The sequence below is a fragment of the Pituophis catenifer genome, unplaced genomic scaffold, assembly GCF_029215685.1.
Source record: "Pituophis catenifer annectens isolate HBS135680 unplaced genomic scaffold, rPitCat1.0.hap2 SCAF_3, whole genome shotgun sequence".
Classification (NCBI taxonomy): domain Eukaryota; kingdom Metazoa; phylum Chordata; class Lepidosauria; order Squamata; family Colubridae; genus Pituophis; species Pituophis catenifer.
In genome coordinates, this window is record NW_027256883.1 from 63688295 (window position 1) to 63704377 (window position 16083).

Genomic DNA, 16083 nt, shown 5'->3' on the forward strand with positions numbered 1-16083 from the left:
TTCGCTGACAGAACACTCAGACCACTACAGGCACCCCCGACACAAGTGATGTCAAGCTGGCCATGCCCACCCTGGCCCCCGGGGTCAAACACAACCCTCATCCGGCCCTCAATGAAATTGAGTTTGACATCCCTGCCTTATTTGAACATGGAGGCTACAACTATATTCGAATTGGTCATTTTTTCTTATGAAGGGAAACATTACTTTTTGTGTAACCAAAATCTAATTTGTTATATCTATACTGCAGAAATTTAACTTCTTATGAATATTCCTCTCAACATAATCCATATGATTTCTTTCATATCACTAATTCAGTTCATCTGAAGGATAAAGCTGTGTAGAAGAACCAACAAGCTGAATAAAATATTCTGGGATTATGAAATTCTGTGTCTATTTGTAACTAAATATTCACCTGGCCTGGTTTATTGCAAGTGATTCCTTGGATTTCCAAGTAGCTGAAAGTTAATTCTAGCTGCAATTCAGAGAGAATAGAAAATTATTTTGATATATGAAAACAAGGATTAAAATACATATTAAAAAAAGATTAGACTACTGACCATATAACTTACATATAATTTATCGTAATTGTTTGCTCCTTGAGCATCATTAACTTGAATGGCATAAAATATACAGCAAACACAACCCAGGGGCTAAAATTTGATGCCTAGGTAACAAGGAAGATGGCAGCAGAGATAATTAAGGAAAAATTTAGATTTTAGAGCCTGCATAAATATATACTCTGTTCTATTACAATCTGTTTTGTTTACTATCAAGCTTCATCTTCCAGATAGTAATGAATCACTTAGGCAAGTTCACGAGAAAGTCAAGAGAAGTATTAGTTAATGAAGAAGGGACACCATAATCAAAGAATTTCAGCAATTGATGTGACTCAAGAATAACCCATTATCTGAGATCTCTTACATAGGGTTATCTTTGATGTTTAATGTAACAGACTATTTTGCTCCCCTCTTTTCAGCATGCTTGCCCTTCTGTCCTTCATTTTTATAACTGATTTGCCATGATTTTATTTCCCCTGACAGCACAAAAGGAAAATGGTAGGCAACTTCATGTTTGTCATCAAATCAACAGAGTGTCCTTGCCTAATCAGAAAAGAAAAAGGGAAAATAGCTTTCTTCTGGCAATGAAAAACAAAAATACAGATGAAAAAGTAGAGTCTGCAGTAGAAATTTGCAACACTTTTGGCTTTGGGCTTCTGACTGAAAACAATCAAATATACAGGTAGTCCTCAACTTACTATCATAATTGAGCCCACATTTTTTGTTGCCAAGTGAGACATTTGTTAAGTGAATTTTGCCACATTTTATAACTTTTAATAATAATAACTTTATTGTCATTGTACGTGTATACACAGTATACCCATACAATGAAATTCACTTAACACCCAAAGACCAGGTCCAACATACATAACAATCCCCAAAACCCCCACCCACCCACCACAAATTCCCCATCCCTAAACCACCCAAACAACCACACAACAGACCAAGTAATGCTGTCCAACAGCTCACTGACGGTGGCCCTTTAGTTCATTGTTGAGTGTAATTATAGCTCTGGGATAAAAACTATTCTGAAAACGTGTGATGTGACCACACTTATGTAAAGAGTAAACTTATTTATTGATTTGAATTAATTTATATGCCACCAATTCATAGCAGATAATATACCATATTTTTTGGACTATAAAACACACTCAGATTTTCACCCTCTTTCTGGGGGTAAAAAGGTGCGTCTTATACTCTGAAAAATACAGTAAGTAAGTATATAAAACAAAGGACATGCTAGAATATACAGAATGGAAACCTCTAATATTGAAAAATGGGAAAACATCACTGCATAAGAAAGAAAAACAATTAAAGAGGCCAATCTAGTGGACAAGTAGGAACAAGGGACAGAGATGATGATCTGCACAGCTGGAGCTCTGAAATATTTTTCAGGCTGCAGAAAAGAAATAGACTCTGAGCATCTGGCAAAAGAAAAGGAGAAGCTGCCAAACATGAGATTACAATTAAATGAATGGCTGGTCTGAAAAATATACTCAAATGGTGCTCTCATCAAAATGGAAGGTATCAAGTGGGGCACCACAAGATTCAGTCCTATACAACATTTTTATTCATTGCCCAATGAAATAGAAGAAATGTTGATTAGATTTGCAGATGACACAAAATTAAATGGCTGGAAAATAGAAATAAAATTGAAAACGTGATCAGAGAAAGAGCTCTGAAAAAAAAATTAACAGAAATAAATACAAAATTCCTTGCTTAGGAAAAAGGAATAAAATGCTCAGGGCTGGGATTATGGTTAGGAAATCCTGGTTTAGTAATGAATGGTAGGTGAAAAAGATTTTGGAATAACAGTTTTATAATCAAGCTGAAAACGATTCAGCAGTGCTATGTGGCAGCAAAAAAAAAAAAAGGCTGGAACTTCAGAAATAAACAAGAAGAGTAAAAGTTCTACTTTATTTTGCACTGTTCAGATCTAGATAAGGGAAACAAGGATTACTGGGGACTAAAAACGAAGTCATACGAAGAGAGATTGAAGGAATTTGAAATGTTTAACCTTCAGAAGAGCAAGAGGTATAACACCATTATTCAATTATTTCAATACCTGAAAGAATACACAAAGAAGGTCAAGACCTGTTGTTTAAATTTCCACAGTAGACATCATGAAAAATAAATTTAAGATACAAGAAAGCAGATTCCATTGGAATACCAGAATTTTTACTTCTAATAGTAACAGCACTTTTGATTTTGAAACCAATTATATAGAAAGATATGACCTGTGGTCAACTTATGACCACAATTGAGCCCAAAATTTCTGTTAATAAGTGAGACAGTTGTTAAGTGAATTTTGCTCCATTTTAGGTCCTTTCTTGCCACAATTAAGTGAATCACTGTAGTTGTTAAGTTTGTAACCCGGTTGCCAAGTGAATCTGTCTTTCCCATTGACTTTGCTTGTCAGAAGGTCGCAAAAATGATCCCGGGACACTGCAACTGTCATAAATGAGTCAGTTGCCTAGCATCTGAATTTTAATCACATCACCATGGGGCTGTTGCAACGGTCATAAGTGTGAAAAATGGTCATAAGTCACCTTTTTCAGTGTTGTAACTTCAAAAGGTCATTAAATGAACTGTTGTAAGTCGAGGACTACTGTAATAAGATCCTCTTTACTGAATGCATTCAAAGGGACAACCCACTAATTTAAAACATTCACACCTTTGATTCTGCAACAAGGAGAAATTCTGTATCTGAATAAAAATTTGCTGCAAGTCATTTTTTTAAAGATTATTCTGTGTTAATCATGGTTTTCTATGGAGTTCAGTGGTTGTTCCCATTCCCCTCCCCCCAATTCACTACTTTACAGATTTTAAATTTCAAAATATATTTTTAAAGCTCAGTATATCCTCTTATTTCTCGATGTGGCACATTTAATTTGGCATATTTCTCACAATTCAAGCTTTGGTAATGTTAGTGCACTACAGCAGATTCTGACTAATGTTTCTATATATGGTGCATATAATTAAGAAAGGGAAAATCAAGTGCCACTCCTATTTCATTTTGTTAGTTTTTCTGAAGTAGTTGTTGACAAAGCAAAAACAGGGACTTATGCCAGCATCATGTTAGCCAGAATCCATAGAGTGCCAGAGTGCATTGGTCATGTGATCAACCCGTTTTTGTGGCAGTCTTTAAGTGAACTCCATGGTCGTTAAGTGAATCAATGGTTTGCTATGGGCGCAGTTTGGCTGAAAACTAGAAGTGCCAATTTTTGGGGAAAAAAAATCATAAAACACGGTCAGGTGACCGTGGAATGCTGCAAATGGCTGTAAATGCAGCTGTGGTGTCAAGCATCCAAAATTCAGTTATGTGACCGCAAAGGAGGCCAGACCATCTGAACTTCAAAGCCAGGTCATAAGTCCAAATTGTAACTTCAAACAGTCACTAAGTGATCAGCTGTAAGCCGAGGAATACTTGTATATAGCAAACTACATAACATTCCTTTATACCACTAATTTTCAAGTTGTAAATAGAACCAACTCTAGAAAAATGAGAGGTCAACAATGTTGTAGATCAACCCCCACTTCCTCCCTTACTCCCACTGCTGAAAAATACAACCCTGGCAAATTCTATAATGAATTGCCATTATTATCTCCTGTTATGGGAATACGGAGCAGAATGAGGCTAGAAGGTTATTGGCATCTTCATAGTGAAAATGGTAGTAAGACTGGACCAGGAAATAATACTAATGAAATCAGCACTGTGCCCTAATTCAGACCTACTAAAGCCTGACAAGACAGAGGCAGTGACAGGCTCTAGCCAGCGGAATCAAAATTATTTCAGAAACGGTTTCTTTCACATCCTGTAGAACAATACATCTCCAAAATCCACTGCAGAAGATTATTTGAAAAAAATTTGCTTGGATGAAGTCTGTCAACTCTGAATACCACCATGGTGGCCATTATAAAGAGAAGCTGAATTATAACTTATGTCTCAAGAATTCTGCAGAGACATAACGCTAATTAGTGAACCTACTTAACATATTGATATATGTAAATGAACAAGAGGGGATTCTTACTTAAGAATCAAGCAAGGGGATAATCCAGCCATATGATCTGAAATAGTCTTTACATAAATTTTTATACTACTATTTGTTAATTGTCCCAGAAGGCTACTATCATAAAAAGTGATTTCTACTCGTTTGGATTTTATATAGTTGCAAAGCAGTAATCTGAATGTTTCTTTATTAGTTTCTATAATGGAATGTAGTAAGGAGGTGAATTCCCAGGAGGGACGGAAGAGTTAAGTGGAAACTTAGCCTCAGGCAATTCAATCTCAATCGTATGTGTGAGAGAAAGAGGATGAAGACGGATCTTCCTTAATAGTTCACACAGTATAATTTAGATGCAGATAGCAGAGTCTGGAAATATTTTGTTTTTAGGTCTTAAACAATAAAGAATTCAGTTTGGAAGAATCACCATGTGTCATTCTTGCTTCATATTATCAACAATTTAGAGCTTAAAAAACACTGTGAAGTTAAATTATCTTTCAGACACATAGATACCGTCACAAAATTTCATATTCAACAGGAAGAAAAAGTAAGCTGTGCCCCTTTATCTTCCAGAAGATTGCATAAATTTGTTCCAATTGTAACACTTTAAACAACTTAGAAAAAAGAGGAAACAATGCACATCATTTTCTCTTAAATGTATTCTATTAACCATTCTCAACCACCTTATTATATTCCGAGACTATGACCAGTGTATTATCTTAAAAGTAAGTGAACTCTGCTAGATTATAGGGGAAAAAGTGATGAAATTCAGCCTTACCTTGGTAGGAATACGGGAAGTTAACAAAAAGGCCCGACATGATGTTAGCACCTGCAAAAAAAAAAAAAAGCAAATGTTTACCTTTGAAAAAACAAAACTGGAGCATTTACTGTATATTCAGAAATTCATGCTATAATTTCTTAATATCTACATAAATCTATAGGAGTTTTGTAGCTCTATTTATATTCCCTCATCATCCACTGAATGTAAACAAATAGTCTGCATAAAATTATAGAATTGGAAGAATTTACTTTGTCAAAACAGCTTGTAGTGATTATTCTAAGAGGACTATCATAGAGCAGGTTCACACTCAAGTTATGAACAATTACAGCATCTCCTACTTACAAATCAGAATCTGAAGCCAGGTTGATTTTTTTTTCTGCTCTGGGATCTTGGTTTACATATAGTGTGCATATATGCTCCTGGACATAGGTAGCTGGATTTTAGTGGAAGGAAGGTTTAAAGTTCAACCATCCCTGCTGGCTGGCATAATTTTGTATTTTGCATAGAATAAAAAACAGCTAAGACTGCATGAATTTCTTCTCTATTATGTTTTTGGGTGGATGTTAAGATATTTATATTTAGTAGCTGGAGCAGTGGGGTTGTGCAGTGAGCCAGAATAGTTGATTGATTGGAGATTGCTGATTTCTGCATGAGGTAACCTGTGTTGTGATTGGTTGCTTTGGGTGTGAACGGGGAGTTTCCCTTTTCCCCTGCCTTTTTCTTCTGTGTGCCCTGTATGCTCTGTGATTCACCTCATGATGCTCCTTGTTTGCTGTAAACAGAGATGTAAAATATATTTATTTATATAAAACTACAAATTTGTGTCTCTGACCTCATCTGTACACCTGCTGTGCAAATTCCTTGACAGAAGATATTAGTAGTCTGATTGTATTAAAGCAGAGAGCAGAGGGAATCTTTCCTATGTATATCTTATCCACAAAACTTACAGAACCAATAGAGGCGCTATTGTTGCATAGCAAATGGCCATATAATTTTCAAGGCTTCTAGAGATGCTACTTCTCAGATAACCTATGTAAAATTCATAACTTATGTAAAGATCTACGTAAAGTTCAGCTCTAGGTAAGAGATGGGATTGCAGATACTATACTGACCTTCCTATTATGTAGCAGCTTCATTTCCTGAGCTGCTCAATGCCATGGTTAGGCTGGCAGTGGAGTTCCCCAAACTTACAGTACTGGAGACAAATATCATTGTAATCAAGGACCTGAGCCAAGTCACCAAGGGTCTAACATAAAGTGTGGGCCACGTGTTGGATTTGGCTTTTATTATGGGGCAGTGATGACATGATCTGGATCTGAGGTATATTTAGATTAAAATTTAACTATTGTAAAGTGGAATTTCCCTTTCTCGTTCAACTTTAACCCCAAAGAAATAATTAATTTTATTCTTGGGGGTGATGAATGCTACACACATCCATGTTTCATTTTCAAGATCACAGCACTGTAAAGTTTGAAAACCCCAACCTAAATCAATATTTCTGCCATCAGAAATATTATCCCACTCTATGATGGGTCACTGTTGCATGCTTGGAGAACAATCCATAAAAAGAGCTAAGGAAAGTTGGCAAATAACATGATGAAATATCAGATAAAACCTCAAAATATGAGGATAGAAAGAGCAAAAGGGATAAAGATTTAGTTTAGGTTTGTAACTGCCCTTTGGGCTGCCAGACTTAAATAAGTCTAAATGAGAGTTGGGAAGGAATAATAGCCTTTTATTTAATATGTAATTACTGTTTGTTATATTCATGCCATTCTGTTGACTGTTTTAACATTTAATTGTAACAATTTTGAAGACTATGTTGGAAAAAGGATCCCACAAATGAAAATATTTGAAATAGATACAAAGTACAGAATATGCTGAAAGTTTACATTCACAAGGGAGAAGATGGTAATTCTGGCCCCTTGTTTTCACATATTATTGTTGGAAGGGGAGAAGTGAAGGACAAATCTTTTCTGTATAAGCCATTGTACTATTACAACAACAACTTCATGATTCTACAATGAAGCTGATTGGCAGAATACTCAGTGCAGACAAAAAGAAATATATCATTTATTGAATTGTTAAACTATAATAGCATTTTGGGGATTTGTTTTCCTGACACATTTGGAGGCATCACAGTGGGCAAAGCTGAACCCCTGAATTTACTAATGCAAGATGAGGAGATAGCCATCCACATCAAAAAGCAGAATACCATACATTTGCTCTCTTATGGACTTGTAGCTGACCCCTCTAAAAAATAAAATGTTGAACAAATTTTGGTCTGATCAAGTAGCAGTATCATGTTTATATCATTAACTTTGTCTTATTTTCCTCAATTTGCAAAAAATAATAATAATAATGAACAGTTGTTGAGCTACATTTACTTTTTAAATCTTATTTTTCCACTTGGGCCCTACATCTCTCTCAATTTCAATTTAACATACAAATGTTGCCCATAGGTACATCATAATGAAAGGAGTTGTTTTTGGTACAATCAAATTAAAGTGAGGAAATTGGTGAAAAGTTTACTGAACATATGAAAATTTGGAAGTTTAAGAAGTACAGAAAGATGATATGTAGTATATGGTCTGTTGCAAGGAATGAACGTGAATGAATGCGAAAAGAATGGCTGTATACATAAGCAGTGTAGCATTCAATTTATCTCCCTATACCATATTCTCCCTGTAGTGTATCAACTAAATTCAGACACAACTGGACAGGGAAAACCTTTACCTTTTATCAGATTTATATCTGTTTACTGTATTTTATTATTTTAATTTTGAGACCGCCTAGCCACAGAAAAACTTTGAATGGCTTACAGATAAAAATCAAAAGAAAGCAACATATATATTAAAAAAAAGAGAACTGACTTGCTTCAGAATTAACTGTTTTAACTTGAAAAATTTCCGTCTCATTTCATATGTATATCAAGATGAAATAACTTGTCATTTTACCTATTTTATCATTAATAGGACATGATATTTAATGAACAAATCCACTAAAATAGCTTTATCAATCAAGGTATCTATAAAATTGAATAAAAATATCAGAGAGCTTGGAGTAATGTTATTTTTTAATTCATGTATGTCAATCAAATATTTTTACAGTTTATAGAAAGATGATCAACTAATGTCATGCTGTCATATATACTACAAAAATTCCCAAAGCAATAAAAACTCCTGATTAAAGCATTATAGTTATCCTATTACAGAGTCACTTATATTCTGAACCCCATTATTGGGAGAAATGGTTAGTGTTTTATCATTTGAATCCATCAAGTAATTTAGTTGACATCTGTCCATTTCTCCTTGGCACATAACCAAAACGCACATATACTAAAGCCTTGTCTAGACTAAGGATTTGCCTTCATATTTGCTATCACGATAACTGTACTGATTTGCACTTTAGCATGCATGCATATAAATCACTGGCATTAGTACCAATTGTCACTCAATAAAGGCAAGTTATGTCACATTAGAATGAGCCAATGAAATTATGCTACTTAAAATAGAGCCTATTTTCAAATTAATACTTTTCTTGAATGAGTTTAGAATTAAGGTGACATCTTGCTAAGTATGACATATTTACTTGGTGTATAGAATTCAGTTCCTCTAATATAAGTAATAAGAAAATTTATGCATAGTGTGCCTTTCTTCAGTCTAGTGCCTTCTACACATGATATGAACTAAAACTCCCATGTCATCAGAATAAAATGAAATTTTGGGGAAGGTGATGGACTGAGTTGATCTCACAGAAGACAAGGTTATTTCAACCATATTTGCAATTGCTCCAGCAATTTAGCTGATAATGCTTCAATTCAAAGCAGACTATCAATCTGTAGGCAGCAAATGCAATTCAACAAGATCTCATCAAGCAAATGAGAAATGACGGTGTTTTTGGTTTATGTGGAACTTCAAATCATTCTCAATTATGATCACTCTCCGATAATCTGTAGATGATTTAGTGATTTTAGAAAATAGCAGGTTTGAATTCCAACATTTTTATTTTGAAATTTACATTCCTATTGTCTTGATTGATCTATGAGGGACAAAAAAGGCTATTGCTTAACGCACTGTAAGCCGCCCTGAGTCTCCGGAGAAGGGCGGCATATAAATCAAATTAAAAAAAAAAAAAAAAAGATGGAATAGCAATAGCACTTAGACTTATATACCACTTCACAGTGCTTTACAGCCCTCTCTAAGTGGTTTACAGAGTCAGCACATTGCCCCCAACAATCTGGGTCCTCATTTTACCGACCTCAGAAGGATGGAAGGCTGAGTCAACCTTGAGCCTGGTGAGATTTGAACTGCCAAACTGCAGTCAGCTGGCAGTCAGCAGAGGTAGCCTGCAGTACTGCATTCTAACCACTGTGCCACTGCAGCTCTAGTATAGAACAGTCTTTCCAATGGTATGATTCTCTGAATATCTTACTAATTAAATGGATTGAGAAAACTCTGTTTGCCTAACAGGAAGAGGTTGGAGAAGTGATAATAATTCAATTTAGATCTCTATAGGTCCTGGCTCTAGAGCAGGGGTGTCAAACTTGATTTCATTGAGGGCCGCATCAGGGTTGTGTTTGACCTTGGGGACCGGGGTGGGCATGGCCAGCTTGACATCACTCATGTCGAGGGCGTCTGTGATGGTCCAAGCACTCTTCCAGTGAAAACGATATCCAGAGCTCCATTTTCAGCTGCCACGGTCTCCTGCTGCCCTCTGCCAGTGAAAATGGAGCTTGGGGCGCCATGTGTGAGAGGCCGCCTCCCAAGCTCCATTTCCGCTAGCAGAGGCATCGCTGCTATGAATGAATTGCCTTCATTCCTCATCATTGGTCATGGTTAGGACTGATAGGAAATGGAATTCAACAAGATCCACACATTGCGTTTGCCTGTCCTAGAAGTAAAGTTAAGAATAGCAACATATATTGTAACAATGAAATAGCAATTCTGCCTCCCTTTGTCTCTCTCTTCCCATATATTTATATCTATATATGTGTGCATATAGTTAGATATTATCAATAACCTTTTGTTTAAGAAAGCATCATAAATAATTGGTCTGAACACTTTCTTGTTTTGCTTTCAGCATCTTAATTTGAAACCGCACTTCTGCTGATTTGATAAGTTGAAACCATAATTGTGTTTCTTATAGAGCAAACTGTTTTACCCATGGTCTTGCAGATAGTTATGACAGATTTACATTTTATTCCAGGGCAAGCCTTTCTTCTAAATTAAAATAAATTAATGAATAGTTGATAGCTTTTCCAGCAAGTCTGAGTACTCTCAACATACTATGTGCCATTTTGTTTCCACACAAAAACGAACATGACAATAGCTTTTGCTTGTTCAGTGCTTTTCCTTTATTCCTTATTAGTGTCTGATTAAATATGTCAGTTTCAATATTTTACAAAGCACAGCACTGTCTGAATTGCATACATGCTGAGTTTTAAATATACAGTAAGAGCACAGAACCAGGTTTTGCTTTTCTTTTAAATGGAAACAAAATGTTCAAAAAGGGATGAATTTAATAAATAATTAATAGGCTACCCATTTATTATTTTTTTACATCTTCATAAAAAATGGATATAAGATCTTTAACCAAATTTACCAATTCTCAATATGTAAATTGTGCATTTAGTCAGAGAACCATCAATCTGTAATTGACTGTGAATAGTCAACAGATATAATCTACCACTTCCAGACCCTCTCGGTCAGAGTATATATACTAGTTTTATAATCTCATAGGTACTAAGGAATTAGATGAATTTAATAATTTTCTAAAAGCTGTCCACAGATCCGAGATTTACTTCTTCGCTTTATAGGATAGCTCAACAATTAGGAAAGTGCTACATTAATACTTGAAGAGCATACGTTTTTCCACTTTAGTCTAAGAATTTAATATATATGAATGATATGGGAAAGTTACATCAACTTCAAACATAATTCTCCACTCCAAAGACAACTATTTGCTAAAGCAAGGAATGCAATAAAAAATTGCCAACATTCCTTACTTATTACTGTTTTCAGAGGAACAATCCTTAACATGAAAAACAAAGCAATTAGTTCCATGGAAAAGTGTCTCTACAATGTCTAGTTTTCGTTAGTACTTTAATTGTTTATTTATAGCACCAGCATACAGCCCAGCAAGATAATTTTTTTTCTGAAACACACACACACACACATACACACAGGCATAATGTATACCAGCTATAAAGCTAAATTTCTAATAATGGCTTAGCAGACTGTGCACACAAAGCTCATGGCATTCAGTCGTACAGTTTTCCTCTGGCTTTTTCAACAATATTTTCCTTTATTTTTCATTTAAATTATCCACTAACTCAATAACTCATTTCCCAGACAAACCAGGCATGATGGTCAAGGAAGCTTATCCTTAATATTAAAATAAAGGTGCCAATCTAATTGTTGTAAGCATGGTAAATAATCAAGGAATATGCTTGTACATTACTTTACTTAGCTTTCCCAAATACAATGACCTGCCTATTGCTGCAATCAAAGAATATCCTTGATGCATACAAACTGTTCCAAGAAAATACTGGGGATTTCCTAGGTTGTTTCACAACTATAGCCTTTAATACTACACCGAAGAATATTCTAAAAAGTCCCTAAATATTTAAAGAAGTTTGTCAAACACAATTAAAGACTGAATTCATAAAGTGGTCTTCTAGAGCATTGTTTCTCGGGCTATTTATTTATTTATTTATTTATTTATTTATTTTATTATTTATTTATTTATTATTTAGATTTGTATACCGCCCTTCTCCCGAAGGACTCAGGGGGGTGCACAGCCAAATTAAAATACATACAATACAAAATTTAAAATAATTTAAAACAGAATTAAATCCAATTGGCTTCCCGAAATATTTAAAAACCATTACCCTTAAAATAACCCTTTTAAAATTTTAAGCCAGCCCAGCTTGCTGGAATAGAAAGGTCTTCAAAGCTCGACGGAAGGTCCGGAGGTCCGGGATTAGTCGTATTCCTGCGGGTAGCTCGTTCCAGAGGGTGGGTGCCCCCACAGAGAAGGCTCTCTCCCTGGGGGTCGTCAGTCGGCATTGCTTGACCGACGGCACCCTAAGGAGGCCCTCTCTGTGGGACCGAATTGGCTGGTGGGAGGTTATCGGTGGCAGAAGGTGGTCTCGCAAATAGCTTGGCCCTAAGCCATGGAGCGCTTTAAAGGTGAGAACCAATACCTTGAAGCGCACCCGGAAGACCACCGGGAGCCAGTGCAGTTCGCGCAGGCAAGGTGTCACATGGGAGCGCCAAGTCGCTCCCAAAATTACCCGCGTGGCCACATTCTGGACCAGCTGGAGCTTCTGAGTGCTCCTCAAGGGGAGCCCCATGTAGAGAGCATTGCAGTAGTCCAGGCGAGAGGTGACGAGGGCATGAGTGACCGTGCATAGGGAGTCCCGATCCAGAAAGGGACGCAACTGGCGTATCAGGCGAACCTGATAAAAAGCCCCCCTGGCCACGGCCGTCATATGTTCTTCTAAAGACAGCCGTGCATCAAGGAGGACGCCCAAGTTGCGAGCCCTCTCCGTGGGGGCCACTGACTCACCCCCAATAGCCAGAGTTGGCACCAGCTGGCTATATCGGGACGCCGGCATCCACAGCCACTCGGTCTTGGAAGGGTTGAGTCGAAGCCTGTTCCTCCCCATCCAGACCCGCACGGCCTCCAGGCACCGGGACATCACTTCAAGGGCATCGTTGGGGTGGTCTGGGGTGGAGATGTACAGCTGAGTATCACCAGTGTACAGATGGCATCGCACCCCAAATCCACGGATGATCTCGCCCAGCGGCTTCACATAAATGTTGAACAGGAGAGGCGAGAGGACCGACCCTTGCGGCACCCCACAAACAAGGTGCCTCGGGGGCCGACCTCTGCCCCCTGCCAACACGGACTGCGACCGGTCGGAGAGATAAGAGGAGAACCACCGTAAAACGGTGCCTCCCACTCCCAACCCCTCCAGCCGGCGCAGCATGATACCATGGTTGATGGTATCAAAAGCCGCTGAGAGATCTAATAGGACCAAGACAGAGGAACAACCCCTGTCCCGAGCCCTCCAGAGATCATCAACCAACGCGACCAATGCCGTTTCCGTGCTGTACCCAGGCCTGAAGCCAGACTGGAATGGATCCAGATAGATAGCTTCATCCAGGTACTGTGGGAGCTGTCGCGCAACCACACTCTCAACAACCTTCGCCACAAAGCGAAGGTTGGAGACAGGACGGTAGTTTGCCAAAACAGCCGGATCCAGAGAAGGCTTCTTGAGGAGGGGCCTCACCACTGCCTCTTTCAAGGCGGGAGGCAAGACACCCTCACTCAGAGAAGCGTTAATGATCCTCTGGAGCCAGCCTTGTGTAACCTCCCGGGTAGCCAGCACCAGCCAGGAGGGACACGGGTCCAATAAACATGTGGTTGCATTCAATCTCCCCAGCATCCTGTCCACGTCCTCGGGAGTCACAGGATCGAACTCCTCCCAGATGACATTCTCAAGACCCGCCTCAGACACATCGCCTGAACCCACCCAGTCAGGGTCCAAGCCGTCCTGAATCTGAGCGATTTTATCGTCACCCTAAACAAGGCGCTGGGCGATTATCTGCCGACGCAATAAGAGCGGAGAAGTAATTACACTTCACCGCTTTTATCGCCACTAAGTAGGTCTTGATATAAGACCTCACTAGTGTTTGGTCAGATCCAGAACAACTAGCCCTCCAACTACTCTCTAGGCGTCTTTTCCGGCGCTTCATCTCCCTCAGCTCCTCGGAGAACCAAGGAGCTGGGCCGATTCGGTGCCAGGCCAGAGGCCGCAAAGGCACGACCCGATCTAAAGCACCAGCGGCCACCCTATCCCAGGCGGTCACCAGGTCTTCCGTCGAGTCGTGAGCCAGAGTCTCAGGAAATGGCCCAAGCTCCATTTGGAACCTATCAGGATCTATCAGGCGCCTGGGGTGGAACCACCTAGTTGGCTCCGCCTCCTTGCGGCAGGGTGTGGCGGTCAGAAGGTCAAGTCTAAGGAGAGAATGGTCTGACCATGACAGGGGTTCAATGACTATATCCCCTATATCTAGACCATTCAACTACTGACCAGAGATAAAAACCAGGTCCAGAGTGTGTCCTCCTATATGAGTAGGGCCATGAATTAACTGAGTCAGGTCCATGGCTGTCATGGAAGCCATGAACTCCCAAGCCACCTCAGACGTCTCACCGATAGACGGCAGGTTGAAATCCCCCATGACCATTAGCCTGGGGGTCTCAACCACCACCCCGGCTATGACGCCGAGGAGCTCGGGCAGGGCCGCTGCCACGCAGCAGGGAGCCAGGTACGCAACCAGCAGGCCCACCTGCATCCCATGACCCCACTTCACAAGGAGAGACTCACATCCGGCAATCTGAGGTAGTGGCCTCCCTAGGATTGAGACCTTCCTTTACAATAACCGCCACTCCTCCACCCCTACCCTGAGCCCTTGGCTGATGAAATGCGCGGAAACCCGGTGGGCACATCTCAATGAGGGGGACTCCCCCCCTCCTGGCCCAACCAGGTCTCTGTAATACCCGCCAGGTCTGCTCCCCCCTCCTGAATTAACTTGCAAATGAGGGGGGCTTTATTGACCACAGACCTGGCGTTGCACAGCATCAGCCTAAGACCAGGGCTCTGAGACTCTGGACAACCCAGGGAACGAGATGAGCATTGGGGACCGGAGCACGTCACCGCTTGAAGACAGCGGGCACGTGCCCCCACCACATGATGTGGCCCCCTGCTCCCACCATATCTGCCCCTCCCACCAATAATCCCGATGGAATCGCACTCCTCCATACCGACACTAACCTCCTCCACTCCCCGCTCCGCACCTCCTCGGACACAATCCCGTGCCGGGCCTGGCTCGCCCCCCACCAAAACACCCTCTCTCCCTCTAAAACCCCTTAAAAGATTACATAATGACAATTTTAAAAAAACCCTCAACCCCCTCTTTGCTGCGTGCCACCTCTCGGGGTTCCAAAGCCCGTCATCGAGGTAGGCCCTCGATAACGTAGAGGGCCAATCCTGCGAGAGGGGGGAGTCTCGCAGAACAAGAAGCTCAGCTGCCGAATACATTTTGCTACAAGAGGATAAGTGGCCATGTCCAAAGGTCCAGATGGAAAAGAGGTTCAAAGGAGAGAAGATAAATAAATGGGAGCATCCAAAGTCCAAGATCCAAAGTCCACTATTCCCTCACAACAGCGGGCAAGTCTCCTGCCAAATCGACACAAGGGGGATACGATCTTTTCATAACTCATAAAATCTGGGCCACAATTTCATCTTCCTGAAAACTCACAAACCATTCTGAAGTATGTCTAGCCCACATCTCCCAAATGAAATTAATGTATCATGGGAACAATGATATCAAAATATTGAAAATCCAGGCAACTTCAAAGAAAGAGAAATATGGAGAGCGGGAGGGGAGGCAAACAGCATTCAGTCCTATACTTCTGATGCTAGTCCCCTGTCCCTATAACCACTGGCAAATAAGGTCACAAATTGTGATTATGCGAGCTGGTTGCCAAATGCCTGAATTGTGACTAGTGACTATGAGGGCATTGCAATAGTCGTAAATGTGAGTACAGGTCATAAAGCCTTTCTGAGGCCATCATAACCTCAAACCACTGTTAAACAAATAGACGTAAATTGAGGACCATGTGTATAAGTGAAACTGTGTATAAGTGAGAAATAATGTTTTCCTAGTTT

General features: G+C 39.6%; 1 protein-coding gene across 1 annotated transcript in view; it reads right to left on the bottom strand.

Moving 5' to 3' along the window:
• The window catches only part of CARMIL1 (capping protein regulator and myosin 1 linker 1), a 130287-nt gene that overhangs the window by 60934 nt on the left and 53270 nt on the right, over positions 1–16083 (bottom strand). Inside the window, exons 3-4 of the mRNA XM_070942459.1 lie at positions 5340–5390; positions 413–472 (exon numbers count right to left, since the gene is read on the bottom strand). Coding sequence (XP_070798560.1) covers positions 413–472; positions 5340–5390 — 111 coding nt within the window. The remainder of the gene's footprint in view (positions 1–412; positions 473–5339; positions 5391–16083) is intronic.